At 37.7% G+C, this 27,415-nt stretch overlaps 1 protein-coding gene across 1 annotated transcript in view; it reads left to right on the top strand.

Moving 5' to 3' along the window:
* LOC150089952 (uncharacterized) overlaps window positions 1–27,415 on the top strand; it is a 144,314-nt gene that overhangs the window by 76,204 nt on the left and 40,695 nt on the right. Inside the window, exon 6 of the mRNA XM_090368920.1 lies at window positions 10,385–10,474. Within this exon, the coding sequence (XP_090225046.1) occupies window positions 10,385–10,474 (90 nt within the window). The remainder of the gene's footprint in view (window positions 1–10,384; window positions 10,475–27,415) is intronic.

Genomic DNA, 27,415 nt, shown 5'->3' with positions numbered 1-27,415 from the left:
ACTCCAAGTTATTTGCAAAAAATTGGATATCATTAATGTTAATATAATTAATAATATAATGGCCTTATAATGATAAAAAAAAGTATAATAAATAAACCAGATATATTCATTATGAAAAATGCAAAAAAAACATTTTAAATTTCATTATTTAAAAAAAAGAATTAACAGAAACAATTAATATTAACAATTATCAAATATCGAGTGCACTTCGACATAAAGGTGTATAAAGGATTAATTATAGCAAAATAATCAGTGTGACATTTGTTGCTGCTTGTTTGAAATATGCAGTTGGATTCTTGGCTCCAATGACGTTACTACAACACAGAGAGCCGTTTGTATTTCTAGCCGACAGCGGTACTTGTTTTTAATTGCCGTAACTGATGAAAATGTCTTTTCACACATATATGTAGTTGCAAATGGAATTAAAATTTTGATGGCCTTTTCACTCAGCACTCAGTACACACTTTTTACGGAAAGCCAAAAATGAGATCTTGTTAGGGACGAGTGGAATTTACCTTTGAGACTGTCATCGGATGATAGATCGATTAGCCTTTCTTTTTCTTTCATGTTCAAATTACTATCCTCGATTTTCGCTGAAAATGGATCTATTATCCACGTATTTCCGTGTCTGGGGTCCTCTTCCTTTGGGTAATAATGACCAAAAGAGTCAGTGAGTGACTGTAAGTGCAATCGAACAAGAGTTATTACCTGTCGGTTGACATCCTCCTGTTTCATATAATAATCAAAATTTCGGAACATTTGCAGATCTTCAGCCAACCGCGTTTGCCACAGCAATATCTTCCTTTGAAGTGCATCCATTTTGCCTCACAGTGTGAATATGTCCGTAAACTGTCCTTGCAAGGATGTGTTCAGCTCGTTTAACAGAGAAAAAAATATCTGCCAGGTATGCAAGCTTGGCTAGCCAATCATTGTCGGACAAGAGATCATGGAACCTCGAATTATTTTTCTGCTAGAAGAATAACTTGACTTCTTGGCGCAGGTCGAACAATCGGGTTAGTACTTTGCCCCTCGACAGCCATCTCATCTCAGCGTGAAGAACATGAGTATTCTGAGAGCCCATTTCTTCACAAAGTGCCTCAAATATTCGAGAATTGAGCATGTTGCGAATTTCGTTCACAATTTTAATTACATCAGAGAATACTTCGTGCAGTTCTGGAGATAATCTTTTTTCCACTAGTTGCTCACGATGTATAATACAATGAGTAAACAAGATGTCTGGGTGTCCAACATCTTTCACTTTTGCAACAACTCCTGAACGATGTCCAGTCATGCTTGCGGCACTGTCTGTGCATATCCCAACACATTTCTTCCATTCAATACTGTGTTTCAGGAAATAACCATTAAAGTGCATTGAAAATTTCAGAGCCGGTTGTTCTACCCGACAAGATTAGCGAACAGAGAAATTCTTCCTTTAATTCTCCTTGGCAATCAAACCTCACAAAACAAAGAAGAACTGCCTTGTTAGTCATGTCTGTTGATTCGTCAAGTTGAATTGAATAAAACGTAGAATTTTTCACAAATGCAATCACTTGATTTCCAATATCTTCGGCCATGTCTTCAATTCTGCGCTTCACAGTGTTAGCGGACATAGGAATTCCTTTCAGTTTCTGGACAGCCTGTTTCCCCAAAACTTCTTCACAGACTTGTAACAAGCAAGGCTTAATTAATTCTTCTCCAATCGTATACGGCTTTTTACATCTCGCGATTTGAAGTGCTATCAAATAAGAAGATTTTACTAAGGACTTTCTTCAACAATCATTGTTGCTAATGAACTTTTTTGCTTTTGCAAATTTTCACGCATCCTTTGGAAGTTTTTTCAACTGGCTTTTTAGCTAAATCTGGGTGTTTTGACTGCAAGTGTCTGCCGAGTTTCGAAGGTTTCATGGCATCATTGGATAAACTCTCCGAACATAATACAAAGTAGCAGTGGATCCAGTTCACTTCCAGGTTCTTGAATAAATCAAAACTTTAAGTAGTCTGCATCATATTTTCTTGAAACTTTTAACTTTTTCTTCTCTCCGCCTCCTGTTCTAATGTCCTTCCTGATGATGCCTTGCGGTGGCTGCGGAGGCTCTGATTCATTAACCAACTCATGACAACGCGATGTATTACCTAAGAAACGCAAAATGCTTGCTTGCTTTTTCTCACTCATTGGAGTTATTTTATTTGAATCTAAAACCAAACAAGAAATAAGATAGTTATCAAACTCAAGCTCTTTGATGCCATTAAATATCACACTGTGCACAGTTAAAATAAAAATATCACTGGTCACTTACCTAAGAACTGCGAACTGCGCCATGCCCAGGCTAGATCATCGATAAGAAACAGAAATAGCTTTCTATATTTTTTTACAATAAAAGCATCACTAATACCGTATATTGCCTGGGCCTTTTATAAACATGCAATGTAATAAGGTGAAAATTGCAAAAAAAGTAGAATCAGAATATAATGAAACATTTTAATAAACATGAAAATTGAAAATATATTCAAATTACTCTGGGGACCACCAAAATTCTCTCGCGGACCACTGGTTTCCGACCACTGTAGAATGTCTGCATCTGACAGTCAGTGGTTTTCGGGTTCGTTACTTGTGTGGGGTGGGGTGCATTTTCCTAGCATAATTTGGATCCCATCATCCCATTAGAGGCCACCTCACTGAGAAAAGCTATGCAACCACCTTGGGCAATCATCTGCATCTCATTATGCAGCATTTCTGACTGTCCAGGAACTCTGTATAAGAATTAGGAAATATAACTAGAAATGAAGAGACTACAAAGAAGCCTTTATAATATAATTAACTATGAACAGAAACATCAACAGGAATAGCAGGATTAGTCATCATTGTTCCCAGCCCTCAAATTCTACCCATAAGAGAACCTAACGGTTCCAGCTAAGATAGTAGATCATCATTACACAGGCTACCATAAAGTTTTTTCCTTATGACATCTTAGGTATCCAGAACAGCAGCACACCACAGGTCACCCACAATATTAACTCTTGTATAAGGAATGATGAAAACACAGTTTTCAAATACATGATTTTACTTTTTAACATTCAGTTAAATTCCAAAATAAACTGGCCGCAGTTTTCATTAATTAACTCAGAAAAGTGCCATCTTTCACAATTGCACATGCAAGTAGGGAGTCTTTTTTATTATTTATATATATTTTTCACTGACAACAAATGCTGCATTGCTTCTTTGTACTATGTTTCCAAGTTTAATACTAATATTAAATTCTTTATCTATGACTAGAATAATTGTGTGTTAGGGCAATTCTTAGTTCATTATAAAGGAATTAGATCAATGTAGTAGGCAAGCTGTTGGAAATTGTCAACTACAACTTAAATTTAAATATTAAAACATCTGTTCAGAATTATGTCAGCGTAAATATGTCTGCAATATGGTTTAATGTCTCCAATATGGCCTTCAATTTTAATCTGCATCAATTATTTTTTAATTGGAAAAGTTATAAAAAATCTGTAAAGAATCAATTTTGACCAGACACAATAGGAGGGAGTATATGATGAGAGCCTTGTCGATCAATTCGGCCTGGATATTGTTGGGATATCAGAGACGTGGTGTCACACAGATATCAGAAATGCAGAACTGGAATTTGGGGAATACAATGTGTATAGAAAGGATAGACAGGACAGGACAGGAGGGGAGGAGGGGTTATGCTATTAGTTAAGAAACACATAAAATCCAAGGAAGTGAAGCCAGCTGACATCAATGGACAGAGCAGTGTCAAGTCAGTTTGGTGTGAAATAAGCATAGGGAAATCAAAATTGAGAGTAGGAGTGTGCTATAGGCCTAATGACTCTGATGAGTATAATAAGAAACTGTTCGGAGAAATAGAGTGGGGCAGTAAATCAGAGAGTCTTATAATGGGGGATTTTAATTTCCCAGATATTGACTGGAATTTGTGGGTTGGTCACACACACACACACACTAGCAAGGCTTTTGTGGATTTATTGCATGATTCTTTTCTACATCAGCATGTTCGGGAGGCAACTAGAGGGAGCAATACTCTTGATCTGATTATCAGTGGTGATTCTTCATGCATTAAGAATCTGCAGATAAAGGAACCACTAGGTGGCAGTGATCACAGTGTGCTGAAGTGGGATTTACTCAAGGAGGTAACTACCATCAGAGGTAAAGGGAAGGGTTTTTGCTTTTGTAAAGGCGACTACGATGGTCTGAGACAGTATTTAAATTCTATACAGTGGGACCAACTGATGATGTTACCAACAGCAAATTCGAAATGGGAAGCATTCAAAGAACTTATCTTGGAAGCTACCAGGCTTTACATACCAACTAAGAAATATTGTTCAAGGTTCAGGCCTAAATGGGATGTCAGATGAACTAATGAGACATATGGCAGAGAAGAAAAATGCATGGGATACATACAGATTAATGGGTAACATGGAAGCCTATGATAGATATAAGCTGGTCTTTAACCAGGTCACAAAGGAGATTAGGCAGGCAAAGGCAGATTATGAGAAATCATTGGCAAAGGATGCAAAGAAAAACAGCAAAGAGTTCTTTACTTATGCAAACTCTAGATGGAAGGGGATGAATCAGATTGGTCCACTTGATATCGATGGTTCAACTTTTAATGATCCTGCTCAGGTAGCTAACAAACTAAATGAATATTTTGCATCGACATTCACACATGAGGAGTTATTCAGCAAGGGGAATGCCAGAGGTGTATTCAACTCTGGCAGTAAGCTAGATAATCTTGTAATAACTGAGAGGAAAGTGGAGAAGAAATTGTTGAGGATAAACATAAAAAAGGCACCCGGGGTGGATGGGATATATGCAGTTATATTAAAGGAGGCAGCAAAGGAATTAAGCAAACCCCTAGCCATAATTATGAAAGCGTCTTTGGACTCAGAGGAGGTACCCATAGAGTGGAGATGTGCAAATGTAACCTCAATTCACAAAGGAGGATCAAAGGCTGACACAAGTAATTATAGACCTGTTAGTTTAACTTCTGTTCCAGGAAAATTAATGGAGGCACTGGTTAAAGAAGCACTGCAGGATCATCTAGACAAGAATTCTGTTATAGTTCTGACACAGCATGGTTTTGTTAAGGGAAGGTCTTGCCTGACCAATTTGATTGAATACTATGATGTAGTCACAAAAGAACTGGATGCAGGGAATAACTTTGATATTATATATTTGGATCTTAGAAAGGCTTTTGATACTGTTACACATGGAAGACTGCTGCACAAATTGGAGCAATGTGGCACTGGTGGCAAATTGCTGCTATGGATAAAGGGATGGTTGAGTGGCAGAAAACAGAGTGGGGTAATCAATGGACACTGCTCAATGTGGACTAATGTTATTAGTGGAGTTCCTCAGGGATCAGTGTTGGGTCCATTGTTTTTTTTCTGTATTTATAAATGATATTGATGGTGGTATATCAAGCTTAATGTCCAAGTTTGCAGACGATACAAAGGTTGGCAGGGTTGTTAAGGACACTACTGATGCTATGCTGCTGGAACAGGATCTGGAAAGGTTGAGCAGATGGGCTGAGAGGTGGCAAATGAAGTTTAACATTGACAAATGTAAAGTACTATATATGGGAAACAGTAACCCCAGAGCAACGTATCAACTCTGTGGTACTACACTGACAGTGGTAGAGAATGAAAGGGACCTGGGGGTGGTTGTGCAGGCAGATATGAAGTTCTCTGAGCATTGCAGATGAGCTGCAAGAGTAGCTCATGGTGTCTTGTCAATGATATACAGGAATTTTTCTAGCAGGGATAGGGAGGTGATTATTCCCCTGTATAAGGCAATGGTCAGGCCACACCTTGAGTGCTGTATACAGGTCTGGAGGCCTCATTTCAAGAAGGATGTAGAGCTGCTGGAACGAGTACAGAGAAGGGCAACAAGATTAGTGAATGGAACAAATGGTTGCTCTTACGAAGAAAGGCTTAAGTTTTGCAAATTACAGAGTCTGGAGACTAGGCACCGGCAAGGTAATCTGATAGTGGTGTATAAGGCCTTGAATGGTTTGAGCATGCTCAATGCTGATGGGATTCTTCCTCTAGCTCAGAATAATCACCTGAGAGGGCATAAATTCAAATTGAGGAAAGACAGATGTAGGATAGATGTGCAGAAATTTGCCTTTAGCCAGCGGGTAGTTGGTTGGTGGAACAGACTTCCATCACTTGTTGTTGAAGTTGATAGCCTAAACAAATTTAAGGCTCAGCTGGACAGGTATTTCTAACGAACGGAGGGATGAAGTGGAAGTGGTTATTTTATTTTTTATTTTTTTTTTATTTTTTGGCTGATGCTGAATAAGCTTGCTTTCTTGCATCATATGCCTCTACTAATGCTAATGCTAATGTACAAATTTGCTGTACCCACTCAAACAATTATTTTCCTCCGTAGTATGTTTTTTTTTATTTCTTTCACTGTACATCACTGTGTTGGAAGTGAAGCAGTTAGAAATAATTTTTTTAGTTAATAAAACTGCTGTTATGAAAGATGTTCTTTGTTCTTATCATCCAGTATAATGTCAGAATAAAGAATACAATTATAAAATGCACAATTTTAAACAATTTCGTGCTTTGTTTTTGTAATATTGAGTGGTTCATGCAATGCAACAGCATGCCTGCTTGTGTGACTATTTTGCACACCCACTGCAGGGTTAAGATTTGTTGTTGTTGTTGTTGTTGTTATTTGGTTTTTAGGAGCATTAGCAACTAAGGCCATATTGCTCTGGGATATGCGGTCGTCATTCCCTGACCTTTCCGCATCCTCCGTATTTGGTGGTGACGGGCTCGAACCCCGGTCTAATCAAGAAGCGTGTGCTACGCACTGCTGCTCCTTCCCACCTGGCTACGGAGGCGCCTACAGCAGGGTTAAGACACAACTGCTATAGGCCTAATAATAAAAAGTATAAATATTAAACCATTTCATGGTTTAATATTTATTCCATGCTCAAGAATAAAATGTATAAATATTAAACCATTTCATGGTTTAATATTTATACATTTTATTCTTGAGCATGGAATATCAATATTCCAGAGGATTCATTTGGCCAAGCAGTATACAGTAAAAATTCATTCTATCTGGAATAAATCCAGATTTAATTCATCATTGCATTCCTCAAGCCACCATGGATGCTCATATTATCATTTTGAAAGCGGCTCACTCTTTCAGGTAAAAATGAAGCACATGAAGCATTGCAGTTATACTGATACAGTGCATGCATGTCATCTGATAAATTTCTTAAATATGAGGCACTGTTTTGTCACCCTTTTAGATAACAATCAGATATCAGTGGACACAATCAAATTTGAATATACCAAATTAGAATTTTCCACCTTCTGCAACTTGTCACATATGATGAATCCATTTTACTCATATTAGTCCCTCATATTCTTGCTGAACTGTCAGTAGAAGAGAGTGTAAATTAAGATTTATCAGATCTCAATACCTGTTTTCATTCTTCTATAATCCAATTATGTTGATTGAAATACCACTAGTGTTTGTTTCTATTTTTTGGCCAAAAGTGGTTTACAGATAGGGTGATGTATGCTGAACTCCATATTTCACAGTTCCTTGCACTTTGAGAAGATATGGGCTGATCTCTGCAAAGGTTGACAGTATCCTGCACTTGCTTGATAATACTGACAATATGACCTCAAAGTCTTATGTAAATTTCCGCAGTTCCTTCTCTGTAAGTCGTTTTCTGCTCCAATTACTATAAATCTTACAGTAATTGGAGTAATTACTGTAATACCAATTACTGTAAGTCTTTTTCTGCTCCAATTACTGCTTTCAGAAATATATCTCTGTCTATCACTTCTTATAAGTTCAAGATGCTGACCCTCTGACCATCCTTTCCCTCAGTTCCTGCTATTTTAGTGAGATTCTTGAGTAACAACAGTAAGTCCTTTTTGGAAGTAATTTATAGAATGCATTTTCCTCATGTTGGCATTGAACTTTTGTTTTTGACTATGCTGATGTTACTTAAAGTATCAGGATTGATATGTGACCATATCATGTGATTTCCTGATTCGGCTATATTTCCTTTTTGTTATGACAGTTCAGATGAAGTAGGATTTCTCTATTTTTAACACACTAATCCCCATCAAAAGATAATAAATATACTTATATATAATCCAAGGGTATTGCAATTAAGAGAAATACACTGTTATGCTGCAATTAACATCTCTGTTAACAAAATCACATTCTGAAACTTCTGCCAGTTCCTTGATCACATGCACTACCTCATGATTAGGGAAATGTATGGAAAGAACACAGTCTGAATTATGGGTAGTGCATGTAACTGAGGGACTGACAGAAGTTCCAGCATATGATGCTGTTAACAAAGGTAATAATCACAGTGTAAGAGTTTATTAATTAGTAGTTGTGTTAATGGAAATCACCTGCAAAAGAAACAACTCTTTTAAAGTCATAATTAGAGTATGATATCCCTGCTTCTAAGCTGAAGCTTTCTTCTCCTTAAATATTAGAATCATGTCTAACAAAGTGCAATGAGAAGAAAGCTTCAGCTGTAGAAGCAGGAATATCATACTCTAATTATAAAACTAATGTTCAATGTCTATAAGTGAAATCTGAAACCAATTCACAATTCTGAGCTAATGTTCAATGTCTATAAGTGAAATTATACCACTGTGTTTCAGTCTGCCCTTCTCCAAACTTAATATTTAGGTACAAACTGTTAGGATTAAACAAAAACAGAAAATAAGAAAAAAAAGTCATTTTGAAGTCCTTAGTATTAGATGTACAATGCAAGGAAGCCCTGGGCTTCTTTGCATTGTACATCTAATACCTTGCTACACCAGCCAAAAAATAAAATTAAAAAATTATAAACTGCCTATTTGACTCCCTCCTCACATAGGTAAGCATCTGTCCAGCTTGGCTTTGAATTCTGATAATTAACAACTTGCTGGCTAAAATAAAACTTCCTGCAATCTAGCATAATTTCTCTTCCCCACAAAATTTGAATTTATAGACCCTAGTTCTGGAACCATTAAATCTAATACTCTTCTAAGGCATCTCATTTCGAATCTCAGCAGTCCACATATTTAAAGTCGAATTTCCTCATATTGACACCCTTTTGCTGATCTCACCAGGTGTATTGCTCATCTTTGACAGAAATTATTTGAATCTAAATTTGAACATTATGCCATCATAAGATAGCAGAAAACAGTTTTAAATGCTGAAAGAAACCTGATTTGGTATACTTTTGGTACATATGCTTTGTTACATGAATGGTGAAAAATGGGCAGCAGAATTCAAATGGGTGTGTGGAGTGTCAAAGACAACCCTTACAGCAGGTGGCCAACAGTGAATAACTGCCAAGAAAGCTTTGATGCAATATACAATATAAAGATGACAGCCCAGTAATTATCAATCCCTTAAACAGTGCATACTATAGGTATTTAATATGGAATGGATGCAAAACATCCTGACGTCTGATCAAAAAATGTGGTCAGTGCAAGATTTCCTCAGAATTGTTAGTGTTTTACAAAGCCAATCTAGAAATTTTGTCAAGATTTGTAACTGTGGATGAGATAAGTAATCATTTTGCTATCATCACCTTTCCACTGGCTAGAAAGGTGATGAAAGCAATCTTTTGGGAATCCAAAGGAATAATAATTGTTAACTATGTTCTAACAGGTCAAACTTAAACAGGAGTATACTATTCTAACCTATTATGTCAATAATGAAATGCTGTCATCTAAGAGAAAAGTAATGCTTATGGGTGTCTTATTTTGCTACAGCTCTGCTACTACTCACATATCAGCAATCACAATGATATAAATGAATCAGTATGAGTACAAATTGCTGCTGAAATCGCCTTATTTACTATATCTTGACCCATCACAATTCTTTTGTTTCCTAAACTTAAATTTCACTTTGTTTAACAATAATTCAAATAAAATGATGAGGAAAGCAGTTTTTTCCACCTTTTTAAGGATTGCTCTACTTTGCTGGAACAAGTGTGTGTGCATGTCTGCAGCTCCAGGGAAACTACATGGGAAAAATATAGACACCTACTGGTATCTGTCCATTGTTTTATAGCAAGGCTACAAAGTATTCAGTACCTTCACTCTTGTACAAACTGGGGGGGGGAATAGAATATACCTTTTTAATTTATGGGAGACACAAAGGCAGCCATAAAATAAGCACAAACATTTAATTTCATTTAAAACTTAAGTTATTTATACACTTAGGTTAATATATATTTGTAGCTGAAATTTAAAAAACATGATAACTTTGATAAAAGTGAATATTGCAAGGATCAGATCCCCCATCCTCATAAACAGTTATTTCACTGAAATCAGTTAAAGTTATTTAATTTTTATTTTGTTACAGATGTCCATCAATGCCAAATAGAGGGAAAGTGGTTTAGTAAAACTGGATCAGTTTTGAAATTTAACAAACAGACTTCTGATTATATAAAAGGTAAATATAAATAATTTTGCTTAATATACCAAAACTTGTCTCTGAAACTTGTAATGATTTTTAAAATGTATTGTACAACAATTAAAATATAAGTTAATTACTTTTGCTGCTATTGTGACATATGGCAGATGTCACATGATTATTTGTTTCAGTTTGTGGTCAGGTGAGTGACTGAAAATTAAGAAATATGATAAAAATCCTTTATTATTGGTTTCTCTTGTTTGTATTTGTTCAGTATTTTAGTAAACAGAATTTTTCATATTTCAGTAGTAAACAGAATCGGTCAATAGATAGATTCTGTTTACAAAAACTATTGTTAAATTCGTGACCAAACTACATATTGTGGTTCTCCAAAAATGCCTTTCACATAACACAGTTCCTAAATTCATCCACATATGCACTAATTAAAGAAGAGTTACGAAACAGGTTTCGTAACAGACATAAGCTTTTATACCACATACATTATCTAAAATATAATTTAGATCTGACCCCAGCAGAATGGATCGAGTTCATTGATTTAAACAACATGCATATTAATGAGACAACCTATAAGGTCAGCCAAAAGCATTCCAAGAAATGGAATAGGCTTACTCAAGTACACCACAATCCTCGCACACCTTCCGTCGTTAACATTTCATCCCAAGTGTTCTCTCCCTCTGAACTCTCCAGCCTTTAACTCTTTAACTCTCCAGTTAAAAGTAGACACTACCCTATAGAAAATTGCATTATAGAACTACAAACTAAACTCGGGAACCACCCAGATAAAAACCGCATTTTCCATGAAACTAATGCTATCATAAACACCCATCTCACATCCCAGTCTAATATAACTAAGCAACAACAAATTAATATATGTAAGTTAAAAAATAATCCCAATATTATTATCCAAAAAGACAACAAAGGTGACACCATCATTATTCTAGATAAACAGGACTACGTAAATAAAATTCAACAAATTCTCTCCAACACACACCCAAACCTATCAAATTGACAATAATTACACCAGTTCAAAGCTAAAAAACAAGTTAGATACCCTGCTTAGAATGCTATGAGCAATGAGCAAAGCATGAAATAAACTTACACACCTTACAACAAATAGGTATCCGTAATATAATGTCTTACCCCATATGTTTTATATTACATTTGGCATTATTAAGCTTCATAAGCCTGACTACCCTTTATGTCCGATTGTTTCGTATAGTTAATCTACCTTTGTAAATTATCTTCCTTTCTGGTAAAGATCATTTCTCCCCTTATGAAATTTTCTAAATTCTGAATTTATAACATGTCAAGCCTTAGAACATAAAAGCCCTATTTTGTTATCCGGAAACGATTTATTATCTTGCTTTGATGTAGTGTTACTACGCATGAATGTAGACCTAAATTACACTTTACAAGCCCTGTGTGACTTCTTAACCTTGGACAATACCTTAACCAGCCAGACTTCACTTAACATTGCCAGTATTTTGCAACTTGTTACTGTGCTAATCAAAGCTAGACACTTCTATTTTCAAGACTAAGTGTACAAACAGATTTTCGGACTCCCTATGGGTTTAGGAATTTCAGCTCCTTTATCTGAAATATACCTTGCCATTGTTGAACATCAAACTCTTCAACCATTTCCAGCAAATATTAAACTTTACATCCGTTATGCAGATGATGTTCTAATAATTGGAGAATAAAACACCATCGACAATCTTTTTACCAGATTTAATTCAGTACACCTTAGAACTAGAAACTAATAACGCAATTAATTTTTTTAACTTAACCATATATAAACAAAATAACAGGCTAAAGACGAAAATCTATAAGAAAAAAACAAATGCAGCCAATATCTACATTTTCTTTCACATCATCCCCCTTATTGTAAAAAAATCGGTTCTCTACAACCAAGTTTTTAATACTTTTAAATACTGCCACTCACAGGATGATTTAGTTCTTGAGCTAAAATATTAGCATTAGCATTAGTAGAGGCATATGATGGAAGAAAGCAAGCTTATGCAGCATCATCCAAAAAAAAAAAACTGCTCCCATTTCACCCCTCCGTTTGTTCCAAATACCTGTCCAGCTCAACCTTAAATTTATTTATGTTATCAACTTCCACAAAAAAAGATGGAAGTCTGTTCCATCAATCAACTACCCGCTGGCTAAAGGAAAACTTCCACACATCTATCCAACAACTGTCTTTAGTCAATTTGAATTTATGCCCTCTCAGGTGATTAATCTGAGCAAGAGGAAGAATCCCATCAGTATTGAGCATGCTCAAACCATTCAAGGCTTTATACACCTCAATGAGATCACCTCGCAGGTGCCTAGTCTCCAGACACTGTAATCGGCAAAACTCAAGCCTTTCTTTGTAAGAGCAACCCTTCATTCCATTCACTAAGCTTGTTGCCCTTCTCTGTAATCGTTCCAACAGCTCTACATCCTTCTTATAATGAGGCCTCCAGACCTGTATACAGTACTCAAGGTGTGGCCTGACCATTGCCTTATACAAGTCGGTAATCACCTCCTTATCCCTGCTAAAAAAAATTCCTGTATATCACTGACAAGACACCATGAGCTACTCTTGCATACTGTCTGCACTGCTCAGAAAACTTCATATCTGCCTGCACAATTACCCCGAGGTCCTTTTCATTCTCTACCACTGTCAGTGTAGTACCACAGAGTTGATATGTTACTCTGGGGTTACTGCTTCCCATATGTAGTACATAAGTACAAATGTATTTACATTTGTCAATGTTAAACTTCGTTTGCCACCTCTCAGCCCATCTGCTCAACTTTTCTAGATCCTGTTGCAGCAGCGTACTGTCATTAGTGTCCTTAACAACCCTGCCAACCTTCATATTGTCTGCAAACTCGGACATTTAGCCTGATATACCATCATCAATATCATTTATAAATACAGAAAACAACAATGGATCCAACACTGAATCCTGAGGGACTCCACTAATAACATTAGTCCACGAAGAGCAGTGTCCATTGATTGCCACTCTCTGTCTTCTCCCACTCAACCATCCCTTTATCCATAGCAGCAATTTGCCTCCAATGCCACACTGCTTCAATTTGTGCAGCAGTCTTCCATGCACAGTAGTATCAAAAGCCTTTCTAAGATCCAAATATACGACATCAAAGTTATTCCCTGCATCCAGTTCCTTTGTGACCACATTATAGTATCCAATCAGATTGGTCAGGCAAGACTTTCCCTTAACAAAGCCATGCTGTGTCTAAGCTATAACTGAAGTCTTGTCTAGATGATCCTGCAGTGCTTCTTTAAATAGTGCCTCCATTAAATTCCCTGGAACAGAAGTTAAACTAACAGGTCTGTAATTACTTGTGTCGCCCTTTGATCCTCCTTTGTGAATTGGGGTCACATTTGCACATCTCCAGTCCATGGTTACCTCCCCTGAGTCCAAGGAAGCTCTCATAATTATGGATAAAGGTTTGCTTACTTCCTTTTCTGCGTCCTTTAATATAACTGGATTGATCCCATCCACCCTGGGTTCCTTTTTTATGTTTATCTTCAACAATTTCTCCTCCACTTTCCACTTAGTTTCACCTCTGGCATTCTCCTCCTTGAATAACTTGTCATGTGTGAATATAGATGCAAAAAACTCATTTAGTTTGTTAGCCACCTGAGCAGGATCATCAACAGTTGAACCATCAATATCCAGTGGACCAATCTGATTCATCCCTTTCCTTCTAGAGTTTACATAGGTAAAGAACTCTTTGCTGTTTTTCTTTGCATCCTTTGCCAAAGATTTCTCTTAATCTGCCTTTGCCTGCCTAATCTCCTTTGTGACTTGGTTACAGACCAGCTTATATCTATCATAGGCTTCCATGTCACTCATTAATTTATATGTATCACATGCATTTTTCTTCTCTGCCACATGTCTCATTAGTTCATCTGAAATCCATTTAGGCCTAAACCTTGAACAATATTTTTTAGTTGGTATGTAAAGCCTACTAGCTTCCAATATTAATTCTTTGAATGCCTCCCATTTTGAATTTGCTGTTGGTAACATCATCAGTTGGTTCTACCGTATAAAATTTAAATACTGTCTCAGACCACCATGGTCGCCTTTACGAAAGCAAAAACCCTTCCCTTTATCCCTGATGGTAGTTACCTCTTTGAGTAAATCCCACTTCAGCACACTGTGATCACTGCCACCTAGTGGTTCCTTTATCTGCAGATTCTTAATGCATGAAGAATCACTACTGATAAGCAGATCAAGAGCATTACTCCCTCTAGTTGCTTCCCGAACATGCTGATGTAGAAAACAATCATCCAATAAATCCACAAAAGTCTTGCTAGTGTGTGAGTGACCAACCCACAAATTCCAGTCAATATCCGGGAAATTAAAATCCCCCATTATAAGACTCTATGATTTACTGGCCCACTCTATTTCCCTGTACAGTTTTTTATTATACTCATCAGAGTCATTAGGCCTATAACACACTCCTACTCAATTTTGATCTCTCAGTGCTTGTCACACCAAACTGACTCGACACTGCACTGTCCAGCGATGTTGACTAGCTGCACTTCCTTGGATTTTATGTGTTTCTTAACTAACAGCATAGCCCCGCCTTCCTTCCTGTCCTGTCTATCCTTTCTGTACACATTGTACTCCCCAAATCCCAGTTCTGCATTCCTTATATCTGTGTGACACCACGTTTGTGATATCCCAACAATATCTGCCTTTGATGTCTTGACCAACACCTCAAATTCATCAAATTTATTTACCAAACTCCTAGCATTGGTGTATATGCAAGTATACATGCACCTGTTCCTATTCGTAACTACCCTAACACAACCCATGTGTTTACTTGTACCACAATGACTCCGAGCAGTCTCTGAAATACCCTGCATCTTGTTTTGCAGGCTGCTGCTCATTCCAATAGAAGCAGTGCAAGAATCTCTTTCACCTCTGCCAGCAGCTACTGTTAATCTATTAGTCCTTGTATACCCCCAAACTAGCAGTTTTCAGACTCACCTAACAAATATTTGCTGTTGCCTGGATAGCATCAGCAAATATTCTTGCACCCTTTCTATTTAAGTGTATCCCATCCCTGTAGAAGCAGTCTCTCCTGTTAACAAGTACAGACCAGGCTGAAAAAAATTCTATCCCTTTAGCCTTGGACAGTTTTTCCACGGCCGAATTGATCAACAAGGCTCTCGTCATTTACTCCCTCCTATCGTGTCTGGGCAGAATTGCAGACACTTTCAAATTCAACCCTAATTCATGGCTTTTTTTCGGCATTGACTTGTACTTGTTAAGTAATTCTGCCGGTCTCCTACTATTATTATCATTAGTGCCAATGTGTACAACAAACTAATATCACCTTTTGTGCCCTCTAAAAGATGATATCTGCTCTACAACCTCATCAACCTTTGCTCCTACCAGACATACGCTGGTTCTGTTACATTCATCCATTTTACCATGTTCCCCGTTTACCTAGTAATAGAGTCACCGACAATTACTAGTCCCTTATCTTACTGAAGAAATCTTACTGAAATATTCACAGCTAGACAATATCCCATCAAACTAATCCAACAAATTATTTCAACTGTTAAAGGTAAGATCAGTAATTCAAATGTTTCTAATAACTCAGTTATAAAAAAATCCAATACATCTAACATTCGCATTACCATTGCCAAATCGCTAAACGATTATGTCAAATCTTTACTGACACTGATATTTCTATAATTTTTTTTACTTATAATAAATTAGAACCCCTTTTAACAAATATAAAGAAGCTTACATATATGACACTAAGGACATTAATAACATAGTTTATTTAATTAAATATCAACCGATTGTAACACATTTTACATCAGGAGTACTACCAATAAATTTGGATTAACCACCATCGCAAACGCACATGCGTACTACCATGTTCATAGTTTCTGGACACAATAAGGAAATACTGAACTGTCTCAGCATGTACACAGTCATAACCACAACCCCTCAGTTGATGCCACAATAACCATTATCAAATTAAATTCAAACTATAAACTCCTTCTATACGAAACCCTCATAATAGAATGGTACCATCTCAACACTGATCTTGACATCTTAAACACAAAACTTCTGGTTTTCTTGTCTTCCATTTGGAATCTCACGTGAGTTAAATTACCATGTGTCCAGCAAAACATTTCGGGTACTTAAGATCCACAGCAACCTTCTGCCCTTCATTTTAATGCCAACTGAAAATGAATTTATCGAAAGTCATTCGTTCATGACTGTTGGCCTTATTCCTTTTTTAATTTTAAGATATTTTATTTATACAGTATTGTAATTGACAACTAGAGGATGATGTGGTGCACCTCCCCCTCCTAAGCTTTTTAAATTACGTTTTGTTAATCATGATTCTTAACTTCTGATTTTAGTTTCAATCAGAGATTTCCCACACCACTATTTCATAATTCATGTAACCATAACAGATTATTGAGGTGAGTGCCATTTTTATTAAGATTTGACTAAGTACATATTCCCCGTCACGAACTTCAGCATTTTAAGCTTTTGTTTGTTGTTTGGTTTTTAGGAGCATTAGCAACTAAGGCCATATTGCTCCGGGATATGTGGTGGTTATTCCGTGACCTTTCCGCATCCTCCATATTTGGTGGTGACGGGCTCGAACCCCGGTCTAATCAAGAAGCGCAAGCTTTTGCTAACTCAAATCACGTTCAGTATTTTTTAACCAAGTTCAGCAAATCATAATTAATAGAACATTTTTAATTAAATAAAACAGCTAAAAATTGCTTTCAAATGGGAAAAAGAAATGGGAAACTTACATGGTATATTTGACCAATAATCAAACAATTTAATTGAATTAATCACTCTAAACCATGTGAAACTGGTAATGCTGAAACAGCACATTACATAATTTGGTAACTATTGCTGTTACTGTACACACAAAAAAAAATAAATAACAAAGCCCACAATTATATAATAAATACCTACTTTCAACACGGGAAGATCTCCACATGCGGTTGGTGCAATGCTTCTGCTGTGTTATACAGAAGGCTAAGGAAATCCATCTTCAAAGCCAAAAGCAGATTGCCAAATAAGAAATTATCTGAAGTAAAAATAATTAAGCTAAAATGTAATTTTTTATGACAGAGCAAAAAAGGTGGCTTACAGATGTCGACGCAAAAGATTTGTTACATTTAGGGTGCAAGTAAGAGGATTAATGAATGGGTTAGAGCAGTAGTAAAACTGCAAATTCCATCTACAAGATTCACAAATGGGTCCCCTATGCTATAACAGCCAAGAATTGTTCCAAAACAATCTCCTCCCCCCCCCCCCTTGTTGGCTCTGGCAGTATGGTAATTTCACCACTGGTTTAATGGGAAGATGATTATAAGCTAACCAAAAATTAAAATAAACTAGAAGGCAGATATATATATATATATATATATATATATATATGTATATATATATATTAGGTCAAAGTCCCAGTTGATTTTTGTTTTGCGAGTGGTAGTGAAAATTTTTATTGTTTTGGGCGGGAAGCATTAACCGTTGTTAAGGCCTAACTAACTGGCTAGCCATAGTTGTTGACCTAATATATCAATGTGCGTATAATGTCTAATTGTTTAATTCCCCAATACCATTAACACTGCATAACCGCAGCATTGTCACAACTGAAAATTAATAAAAATAGAACATAGGCTTAAAAGTAGTGTTCAAGAATATATATATATATATATATATATATATATATACAATGCTACTGAAAGGTATTTATAAAATAAATTACTCACCCTGGGTCTTATTTGCCACTGTCACCTTTGAAGTAGTCCCCTTGAGAGCGTAAACACTGATCCCAGCACTTCTCCCATGATTTGAATGCGTCTTGAAAGTCCTTCATCATAGTGTTCAGCACCGCCTGTGATTCCATTTGGATATCCTCTACGCTGTCAAATCTTTGACTCTTCAGCTTAATTTTCATTCTTGGTTTTGTTTGTTTGTTATTTGGATTTTAGGAGCATTAGCAACTAAGGCCATATTGCTCTGGGGATATGCGGTGGTCATTCCTTGACCTTTCCGCATTCTCCGTATTTGGTGGTCACAGCCTCGAACCCCGGTCTAATCAAGAAGCATGTGCTACACACTGCTGCTCCTGCCCACCTGGCTATGGAGGCGCTTTCATTCTTGGGAAGATGAAGAAGTCGCAGGGGGCTAAGTCTGGTCAATAAGGAGGATGGGGTCGATAGTCATGTTATTGGATGCCAAAAACTGAACCACAGCAAGAGATGTGTGGGGTGTCGCATTGTCATGTTGAAGGACCCAGTTCTTTGTGCACCACTTCTCTGGACGTTTCCTCCTGACAGCTTCCCTTAACCATCTCAGAATATCGCAGTAGTACTTTGCATTGATGGTTTGGCTGGGGGGATGAATTCCTTATGGATAATCCTGTCAATGTCCAAAAAAACAGATCAGCATGGACTTCATATTGCTCCTTACTTGTCGGGCTTTCTTCGATTGGGGCAAAGATGGACTCTTCCACTAGGATGATTGTTGCTTGGTTTCTGGATCATACCCATATACTGAACTCTCGTCACCAGTGATGACCGTTAAAAGGAAGTTTGATCACTCCTAGCTGTTTTTGAAGATCTCTGATAACTTCCATGCGATGCTGCTTTTGGTCTTCACTCAGTAACCGTGGCACGAACTTGGCCACAATCCTTCTCATGTTCAACTCATCTGAAAAATCTGCCAACACGTGCTGTACTATAGTCCTACAATGCCACAAATGTCATGGATGGTCCGCCTGCGATCTTCATGGATCGCCACCCCAACTTTTGTGACATTTTCCAGGGTGGTGCTTGATGATGGACACACAGAGTGATCATCATCAACCGACATTCAACTGTTTTTAAAACGGGTAAACTAGTAGCAGGTCTGTGTATGGCCTAAAGCATTGTCACCAAAAGCTTGTTTCTACTGCTGTATAATTAAGAAGGAAACAAAAGTTGATGCAAGCACATTGCTCTCTCACATCAGCCATTACAACAATTGCAAACTATGCAAAACACACTGCCAAAGAACTGCACATAAATATTCATCGACTCTATCCAGCCTGACGCCACATGGCACACTGATTCACAAAGGATGCATGCAATGTTACCTAGTGCCACAAGTCCGTACTAGACATAGTTCCCGTGCAACATTCATATTTCGGGAACATTTGGGTAGTATCTTGTAATATGGCTATGTGGCTTCTGATATATATCTTCAACTATCTACCAGAAGATTTATATATTGGCTTCAAAATTCGAGGTTGCCGGTGCGGACGTGCCTTTCTGCTGCTCTTCGAACAGAGAAGTTTTTTCTGATTTATTTTCTGCTTTATTAGTTTAAATTGACATATTAACTTATTTTCTAGAGTAGCTTTATATTCCTATTAGGGTACTTAAGTTTAAAGTAACTTAGATAGAGATTTTGTAGGTATTACTTAGTATCGGAAAGGGTATCAAATACACGTGTTTACCGTTCATAAATATCCGCCATTGCTACGGGAAAATTAATCAGTAAAATCTATTAATCTTGTCGAACTTCATTGGCAATTAAATTGTACTTTTAACTATACATATAACCACTTAGGTTACGTAACATAAATAATTAGTAAAAACAAATAATTAATACATAACTTGATACGAAAGTTATATAAAGGGATTTCGTAGATAACACTCGTTACTGAAACATAAATATTTCGTAGATAACACTCGTTACTGAAACGTAAATATTTCGTAGATAACATTCGTTACTGAAACATAAATATTTCGTAGATAATACTCGTTACTGAAACATAAATATAGCGTTATAACTGTGCTTGGATACAAGTTTAGGATTTAATTTTGTACAGAAATTGAAATTTTATTGAAAGTAAATCTAAATCATGACTCAAACCAGAGCAGCAAAGCAAAGGGCTCAAGCTAATGGGAATGCTGTGGCCCAGGGGAGAACTGAGGGGGGCAGTTGTCCTCTGAATCACAGCCTTTTAAGATGCACTATTTGCTTGATGTTTGCGGAGCAGTCAAGTATGGGACATGATACTGCCATGGGGGATGTCTTTGTATGTGTGCGATGCAAGGAGTGTAAGGAGATAAGGCGACAACTCAGCGTTGTTATGGGCCTATATGAGAGCTTGAAGGACAGGGTGGATGCCCTCAAAGGATTACAAGTGAGGGGCCCATCAAGCTCTCAGCTGCCCACACCAATGCCAGAGCTTGCACTTGGTCATCGCGCAACACAGCGGCAACCCCCAAGGCAGAATGCGCTGGTCCCAAAGGAACTAGTAGTTGTTGGTGACTCTATTGTCAGGGAAACGGGAAACATGCTTTGTAAAAAGGATAGGTGGAACAGGACCAGGGTATGTCTGCCAGGGGCAAAAGTTGATGACGTTGTAGAGCGGATATCATCTTTTAAGGGCACAAAAGGTGATATAGTTGTACACGTTGGCACCAATGATATTAAGAGTAGGAGACCGGCGGAATTACTTGACAAGTACAGGTCACTGATGAAAAAAAGCCGTGAATTAGGGTTGAAATTGAAAGTGTCTGCAATTCTGCCCAGACACGATAGGAGGGAGTATATGATGAGAGCCCTGTCAATCAATTCGGCCCTGGAAAGATTGTGCAGGGGTAGAATTTTTTTCAGCCTGGTCTGTATTTGTTAACAGGAGAGACTGCTTCTACAGGGATGGGATACACTTAAATAGAAAGGGTGCAAGAATGTTTGCTGATGCTATCGAGGCAGTGTTAGGTGGGTCGGAAAACTGCTAGATTGGGGGGATACAAGGACTAATAGATTAACAGTAGCCACTGGCAGAGGTGAAAGTGATTCTTGCACTGCTTCTATTGGAATGAGCCGCAGCCTGGAAAATAAGATGCAGGATATTTCAGAGACTGCTGGGAATCATTGGGGTACAAGTAAACACATGGGTTGTGTTAGGGTAGCTAAGAAAAAGAACAGGTGCATGTATACTTGTGTGTACACCAATGCTAGGAGTTTAGTAAATAAATTTGATGAATTTGAGGTATTGCTCAAAACATCAAAGGCAGATATTGTGGGGATTTCAGAGACGTGGTGTCACACAGATATAAGGAATGCAGAACTGGAATTTGGGGAGTACAATGTCTACAGAAAGGATAGACATTATAGGAAGGGAGGAGGGGTTATGCTTTTAGTTAAAAAACACATAAAATCCAAGGAAGTGAAGCCAGTCGAAATCGCTGGACAGTGCAGTGTCGAGTCAGTTTGGTGTGACATAAGCATTGGGAGATCAAAATTGAGAGTAGGAGTGTGCTATAGGCCTAATGACTCTGATGAGTATAATAAGAAACTGTTCGGAGAAATAGAGTGGGGCAGTAAATCAGAGAGTCTTATAATGGGGGATTTTAATTTCCCAGATATTGACTGGAATTTGGGGGCTGGTCACTCACACAGTAGCAAGGCTTTTGTGAATTTATTGGATGATTGTTTTCTACATCAGCATGTTCGGGAGGCAACTAGAGGGAGTAATACTCTTGATTTGATTATCAGTAGTGATTCTTCATGCATTAAGAATCTGCAGATAAATGAACCACTTGGTGGCAGTGACCACAGTGTGCTGAAGTGGGAGTTACTCAAAGAGGTAACTACCATTAGGGGTAAAGGGAAGGGGTATTGCTTTCTTAAAGGCGACTACAATGGACTGAGACAGTATTTAAATTCTATACAGTGGGATCAACTGATGATATTGCCAACAGCAAATTCAAAATGGGAAGCATTCAAAGAACTTATCTTGGAAGCTACTAGGCTTTACATACCAACTAAGAAATATTGTTCAAGGTTTCGGCCTAAATGGATGTCAGATGAACTGATGAGGCATATGGCAGAAAAGAAAAATGCATGGGATACATACAAATTAACACGTGACACAGACGCCTATGATAGATACAAGTTGATCTGTAACCAAGTTACAAAGGAGGTTAGGCAGGCGAAGGCAGATTACGAGAGATCCTTGGCAAGGGATGCGAAGAAAAACAGCAAAGAGTTCTTTACTTATGTAAACTCTAGAAGGAAGGGGATGAATCAGATTGGTCCACTTGAGATCGATGGGTCAACTGTTGATGACCCTGCTCAGGTAGCTAACAAACTAAATGAATATTTTGCATCAACATTCACACATGAGGAGTTATTCAGCGAGGGGAATGCCAGAGGTGTATTCAACTCTAGCAGTAAGCTAGAGAATCTTGTAATAACTGAGAGCAAAGTGGAGGAGAAATTGTTGAAGATAAACACAAGAAAGGCACCTGGGGTGGATGGGATCTATCCAGTTATATTAAAGGAGGCAGCAAAGGAAGTAAGCAAACCCTTAGCCATAATTATGAGAGCTTCCTTGGACTCAGGGGAGGTACCCATGGACTGGAGATGTGCAAATGTGACCCCAATTCACAAAGGGGGATCAAAGGCTGACACAAGTAATTATAGACCTGTGAGTTTAACTTCTGTTCCTGGAAAATTAATGGAGGCACTGGTTAAAGAAGCACTGCAGGATCATCTAGACAAGACTTCAGTTATAGCTAGGACACAGCATGGTTTTGTTAAGGGTAAGTCTTGCCTGACCAATTTGATTGGATACTATGATGCAGTCACAAAAGAACTGGATGCAGGAAATAACTTTGATATTATATACTTGGATCTTAGAAAGGCTTTTGATACTGTTGCACATGGAAGACTGCTGCACAAATTGGAGCAGTGTGGCATTGGAGGCAAATTGCTGCTATGGATAAAGGGGTGGTTGAGGGGGAGAAGACAGAGAGTGGTAATCAATGGACACTGCTCATCGTGGACTAATGTTATTAGTGGAGTCCCTCAGGGTTCAGTATTGGGTCCTTTATTGTTTTCTGTATTTATAAATGATATTGATGATGGTATATCAGGCTTAATGTCCAAGTTTGCAGACGATACGAAGGTTGGCAGGGTTGTCAAGGACACTACTGACACTATGCTGCTGCAACAGGATTTGGAAAGGTTGAGCAGATGGGCTTCGAGGTGGCAAATGAAGTTTAACATTGACAAATGTAAAGTACTACATATGGGAAACAGCAACCCCAGAGCAACGTATCAACTCTGTGGTACTACACTGACAGTGGTAGAGAATGAAAGGGACCTGGGGGTGGTTGTGCAGGCAGATATGAAGTTCTCTGAGCAGTGCAGACGGGCTGCAAGAGTAGCTCATGGTGTATTGTCAATGATATATAGGAATTTTTCTAGCAGGGATAAGGAGGTAATTATTCCCTTGTATAAGGCAATGGTCAGGCCACACCTAGAGTACTGTATACAGGCCTGGAGGCCTCATTTCAAGAAGGATGTAGAGCTGCTGAAACGAGTACAGAGAAGGGCAGCTAGATTGGTGAATGGGACAAAGGGGTGCTCTTATGAAGAAAGGCTTAAGTTTTGCGAATTACAGTGTCTGGAAACTAGGCACCAGCGAGGTGATCTGATAGAGGTGTACAAAGCCTTGAATGGTTTGAGCATGCTCAATGCTGATGGGATTCTTCCTCTTGCTCAGAATAATCACCTGAGAGGGCATAAATTCAAATTGAGGAAAGACAGATGTAGGATAGATGTGCGGAAATTTGCCTTTAGCCAGCGGGTGGTTGGTAGGTGGAACAGACTTCCATCCCTTGTCGTGGAAGTTGATAGCCTAAATAAGTTTAAGGCTCAGCTGGACAGGTATTTCGAACGAACAGAGGGGTGAAGTGGAAGTGGTTATTTTTATTTATTTATGTTACTGTTTTTTTTTTTGGCTGATGCTGCATAAGCTTGCTTTCTTGCATCAAATGCCTCTACTAATGCTAATGCTAATATATATATATATCAGAATACATATAAATCGATTATAGAGGAGCAATCAAAGAGAGAGAGAGAGAGAGAGTAGATGTGCTTTAAGTGGCCCTTGTGTGGTAACTGAAGGGGATTAACATCAGGTGTCAGATGGTAACATTTTTTGTTTAAAATTAGTTTTAATTTTATTTCTGTGATTTTTAAATCTTATTTCAGTAATTTTTGTGAAATTAATTTCTGTAATCTTTTGTAATTTTAACCCTTAAGTATTTCTGCTAAATAAAATTCTTTTTGGTAACTTCAGTAGCATAATTTTTACTTCACTAGTGGATAAAGTTTTGGTAACTGTTTAATTTCTGTAGTACTTTGTTAATTTAAATTCTGTAATATATTGTATATTTAAATTTTGTAATCTTTCTTAAGTTCAGATTTTAAATAATGGTTGTTGTTGTGAATTCACTAACAATGCAAAGTCCAAGGACATTGTGGCTGATGGGAATGCCTGCAGACATTTCTGGTGTTAGTCACAAGTTCGTCAATTGTATAGCCTGTAGCATATATTTTAATGTTGGTCTAGTAAACGAACCAAGCTGAACTGATGATCTTTTTTTTTGCACCTGATGCAAGGAGTGTACTGATATCAAATTAGAACTGGTACATTATGAGAAGAATTTGAGTCACTAAAGAAATGAGTGCTTGCCCTAGAAACAAATGTTACCAGGAGCTTTTCAGGGTCTCGAGTATCTTGTGACCCGCCAAGTGATGCACCCCCGATTCAGGTCTCAGTAAAGAATAGTCAAGTGCACACTGCTCTGGACGAAGGAGATTTAGTTAGGTCATAATTTTTCAAATGAGCGGGAGGATAAAGCTAGGGAAACAAGCCTAAATAACTTCAAGTGGTAAACTATAGAAGAATATTTAGTCTTAGTTGTGTCTACAGTAATTTCAGGAGTGTTAATTAAATGGCTGAATTCAAACTCCTGGTTAGCACAACTAATGCTGACATAATAGAAATAAAATAAATGTGGTGCCAGTCAGAAATTGGGAATGACAAGTTTGGCTATGGTATGTATAATGTATTCAGGAAAGATAGGGAAGATGGAAGGGATGGTGGGGGTCATACTTCTTATCAAAAGCAGCCTGAGTGCAAAAAGAGCCTTTGCTGACTGAGAAGTTACTTTTGCCAGCACAGAATCTGTTGTGGTGTGAGTCAGTTGGAAGCAAAGTTATAATGAATGGTGTAATCTACAGACCAGAAGACTGTGAAGAGTATGATGGGCATCTCTACATGCAAATAGAATTAATGGGCAAGCAAGCATGAATTCCTTATTATGGGTGACTTCAGTCTGTCCCTAATTAATTGAAATAAGTAGGAGGGAAACCCATCACGGGGAACAAAATTTTTAAATAAACTAGATGATTATTATTTGTACCAGAATGTTAGAGAAAGTATTAGGGGTGACAATATTCTTGACCTCATCATTATCCATGAATCAGATGACATCACATGGCTTAAAGTACAGGAAGTATTTGGAGGTAGTGATTATGTAGTCATTAGTTGGAAGGTGAAGAAAGATGTTGCAGTAGTTAAAGGTAAAGGCAAGGATTTTAATTTTGGAAGAGGAGACTATGACATTTAAGGCATTAAATGACATCTATTAATTGGGCAGATTGCAGATGGAGGGCAAATACATTTGAATTATGGAATAGCTTTAAAAGTAAAAATCACAGAAACTATGAATGCACATATACCATTAAGAAAATACTGCAAAAGGAGTATGCCAAAATGGATGAATACTGAGCTATCTGGTCTAATAGAGCAGAAAAAATATAGCATGGAAAAAATATAGATTGATGAAAAGTACTGAAGTCTACAACAGCTCCAAGTTGATTTGTAATAGTATCACAGATAAGGTTAGGGAGGCCAAGGCTGCATATAAGAAAGCACTGGCTAAGAGAGCAAAGAATGGGGACAAGGAATTTTTCATGTATGTGTATACAAAAATGAATAAAACAAACCAGATCAGACCCTTGTGTACTGGGTGTGGGAAAAATCTTAGATAACCTAGATGCTGTTGCTGATGAACTGAATAAGTACTTCACAACTGTCTTTACTGACGAAAGACCATTTATGGTGAAGTTTTGTTTGTTTTTTTGGTTTTTAGGAGCATTAGCAACTAAGGCCATATTGCTCTGGGAATATGCGGTGGTTATTCCCTTGACCTTTCCGCATCCTCTGTATTTGGTGGTGACGGGCTCGAACCCCGGTCTAATCAAGAAGCGTGTGCTACGCACTGCTGCTCCTTCCCACCTGGCTACGGAGGCGCCATCTTATGGTGAAGAGAGGCTGTGTAAGTGAGGCTTAGCCATATGAAATTAGTGATTTCATAATTACAGATGACTGTTTATTAGAAATACTTTTGAACCTAAAGGCAAGTAAGGCACCTGGAGTTGATGGCATATACCCAATAATTTTGAGGTGGGTAGCTAGAAAATGTATTGAATCATTGAGGTTAATTATGAAGGCATCTTTGGACTCAGGAGAAATTCCTTTGGATTGGGAGTAATACAAATGTATTGCCAGTACATAAAGGCAGCTCTAAGAGTGAAATTGGTAACTACAGATTGATTAGTCTGACTTCGGTGGTAGGGAAAATATTGGGGCCAATGATTAAAAGTGCAATCCAGGGACATTTAGAAAGACATGGCATTCTGAAGGAATACAATCATGAATCATATTTAGGAGTCATGGACTTGAACCATAGTCCACTCAAAGATCATGTGATATAGCACTCTTGTTCCTGACCACTTGGTTACATCAGGCCTGCATTCTGAAGGACATGACATGGTTTTGTTAAGTGAAAATCATGTTTAACTAATCTAGTAAGCTATTTTGACAAAGTTACTCATGAGCAAGTTCAACAGATTTTTTTTTTTTTTAGGCTGAGTCCCTCGTGAGAGCTTACTGTATAAGCTGGAACATTTTGGGATTACTGAAGAGATTCTAAGGTGGATTGCAAGGCGGAAGGCAGAGCGTTGTGATCAATAGATATTCTTCAGATTGCTGTAACATCAGAAGTGGTCCCCCAAGGATTGGTTG

Source organism: Mastigoproctus giganteus, chromosome 2, assembly GCF_048544385.1.
Source record: "Mastigoproctus giganteus isolate SK-2022 chromosome 2, ASM4854438v1, whole genome shotgun sequence".
Classification (NCBI taxonomy): Eukaryota; Metazoa; Arthropoda; class Arachnida; order Uropygi; family Thelyphonidae; genus Mastigoproctus; species Mastigoproctus giganteus.
This window is presented reverse-complemented; position numbering and strand designations above follow the sequence as displayed.